This window comes from Berghia stephanieae, chromosome 2, assembly GCF_034508935.2.
Source record: "Berghia stephanieae isolate SIO BIC M18660-M18661 chromosome 2, UCSD_Bste_1.3, whole genome shotgun sequence".
Taxonomy (NCBI): domain Eukaryota; kingdom Metazoa; phylum Mollusca; class Gastropoda; order Nudibranchia; family Aeolidiidae; genus Berghia; species Berghia stephanieae.
The window spans coordinates 76,306,276-76,308,406 of record NC_088361.1 but is presented as its reverse complement, the minus strand read 5'-3'; the positions used below and the strand labels follow the sequence as shown (position 1 = coordinate 76,308,406).

Here is a 2,131-nt window from a genome sequence, read left to right as displayed (position 1 = left end):
GGAAATCTCAACAAATGCAAGTCATCTGTGCACTATCCCTCCATAAAAAATATGACTCCTAAATCTTTATTTATGTGACTATTCAAGCTGTTAAATAAATGTTATTACAATATTATAATTTATGTTTGTTACAATAAAACTCTACAAAGTATGACAAGATGTTTTGTCTTGTCTTTATTTCAAAAGCTAATTAATTGGTGGATAAGAAGACTCGCACACGAATGAACATACCACATCATATTTTGTGTTACCTCCTAGATACAATAGTTGTAAAAAAAATAGTGCAAGTCGCTAGGACCGATGGTCAGATTTCGTGAAAAATTCGCTTTTGTAAAATGAGAGGTTCAAGGGGATGTTTTTCATGTCTTCGTTGGGTCCTATTTCATAAGATCTGAGTTTGTTGTATTTGAGTTAAAAATCTGACAAGGAGTGTATGAAACGGTGCGAGCAAATTAATAATAATAATGGTAACAGCAATGACAACAATAATAATAATAATAATAATAATAATAATAATAATAATAATAATAATAATAATAATAATAATAATAATGATAATAATAATAATAATGATAATAATAATAATAATAATAATAATAATAATAATAATAATAATAATAATAATAATAATAATAATAATAATAATAATAATAATAATAATAATAATGCAGAAATCTTATATATAGCACTGTAACTCCGGGGTCTGATTCATGGAGCGGGACTATGGTAGTCTCAGACTATGGCAAAGTCTGAGACTTTGTAGTCTAAGACTTTGGGAAGTCAGAGACTACGGAAAGTAAGCTATTCATGAAGTCTGACTTTGTCCCTGACGCTTGCGAAGTCTCAGACAACAGAGGTCAATCTATTTTTAACTGGGGATTCCCCGGGAAAGTAAGAAAACCCGTAATAGAAATGTGATACTTTTCTAACTGCGCATGCGAACTACCACAGATCAATCAAATCTATTTCCTATTCTTGTTCGTGTTTTAAAAAAATCTTTCGAAGCATGGAGTCAGCAAAAAGAATTAAAAAACCGAATTTCACAGACCAAGAAACACTCGTGATGTTGGAGGAGGTATCAACGGAGGCAGCTTGCCTGTTGTCTGCCTTCCAGAATGGCATAACGGTAAAAAAGAAGAAGGAGATTTGGGAAAAGATTACCAATAGAGTTAATGCCATCGGAGGGCACGGGAGAAGTCAAGACCACATCAAAAAGAAGTGGAAGGATCTTAAAAGTTTGGTCCTTCGAAGGAAGCAGGAAGAAACAAGGACAGGAGGAGGTCCGCCCACACAACCAATCCCTTTTGAAGACTTGGTGATGGGGATCTTGGGTTCGAACACGAACCTGACCAGTGGCATTGCACGAGGTAGGCCTAAGTGACTAAGAGAGCTTTGCTTACTCAGCGTTTTTTTTTCTCTGTCGTTGAGTGTCAAGTCACTTGTGAGAGTGTGAGGCTAATACGCACAAGATCAAAATTGTCTGCGTCTATTCTATGTTGTGGAACGAGTTGTGTAGGTGTTATATATGTGTGTGTGTGTGTGAGAGAGAGAGAGAGAGAGAGAGAGAGAGAGAGAGAGATTGCTTGTGAAAATCTGACAGTGCATTTGACATAGAACAGTAACGATTATCCGCGGATAAAATATGAACTAGTGGTCAACAGATAAAACAGACGTCCTTCTGAGATATATATTTAAGTAGCTTCTCTTAAAATTTCAGAGCAAAATATGGTTGCACTCAAAAGTTATAGCTCCCCAAAAAATAGAACTTGTCCTCGATTGTTTGCAGAAGTAGCTATTTTCTTATAATATTGATTCACTTCCTGTCGTCTGCTGCGCTTATTTTTTACTTGAGAGATAACTTCGTCAATCCACATCAAAACTTTACAACTGTTTTTCTTACAATATATTCAATTAATGTAAGTTATTTTTGTTTTACATTATTCAATTAATTGGCGTTTTCATGTCCATGCATTCATTTTATAAGTTACGATTCTCTTTCTTTTTTTTCTGATCGATGTTGATTTTGACGTTTTTCATCCTTTGACGGGCGACAGTTCAATTTTGGGGAACGGGGGAGCGGAAGTTTTTAAAATCACCTATTTTCGATCATTTTAAACACTAATACACCACC

At 34.6% G+C, this 2,131-nt stretch overlaps 1 protein-coding gene across 1 annotated transcript; it reads left to right on the top strand.

The window, feature by feature from the left end:
- The first annotated feature begins 1,006 nt into the window (after nt 1–1,006).
- LOC144964009 (nuclear apoptosis-inducing factor 1-like) lies at nt 1,007–1,806 on the top strand. Its single transcript, XM_078897952.1, has 2 exons — nt 1,007–1,367; nt 1,718–1,806. The coding sequence occupies exons 1-2, from the start codon at nt 1,007–1,009 to the stop codon at nt 1,804–1,806; spliced, it is 450 nt and encodes a 149-aa protein (XP_078754078.1).
- Nucleotides 1,807–2,131: the final 325 nt, after the last annotated feature.

Excerpts from the sequence above, each read along its gene's own strand:
- LOC144964009 (XM_078897952.1), top strand. The coding sequence starts at position 1,007 with ATGGAGTCAGCAAAAAGAATTAAAAAACCGAATTTCACAGACCAAGAA. Across the intron at positions 1,368-1,717 it reads GACCAGTGGCATTGCACGAG|AGCAAAATATGGTTGCACTC; the intron begins GTAGGCCTAAGT and ends TTAAAATTTCAG.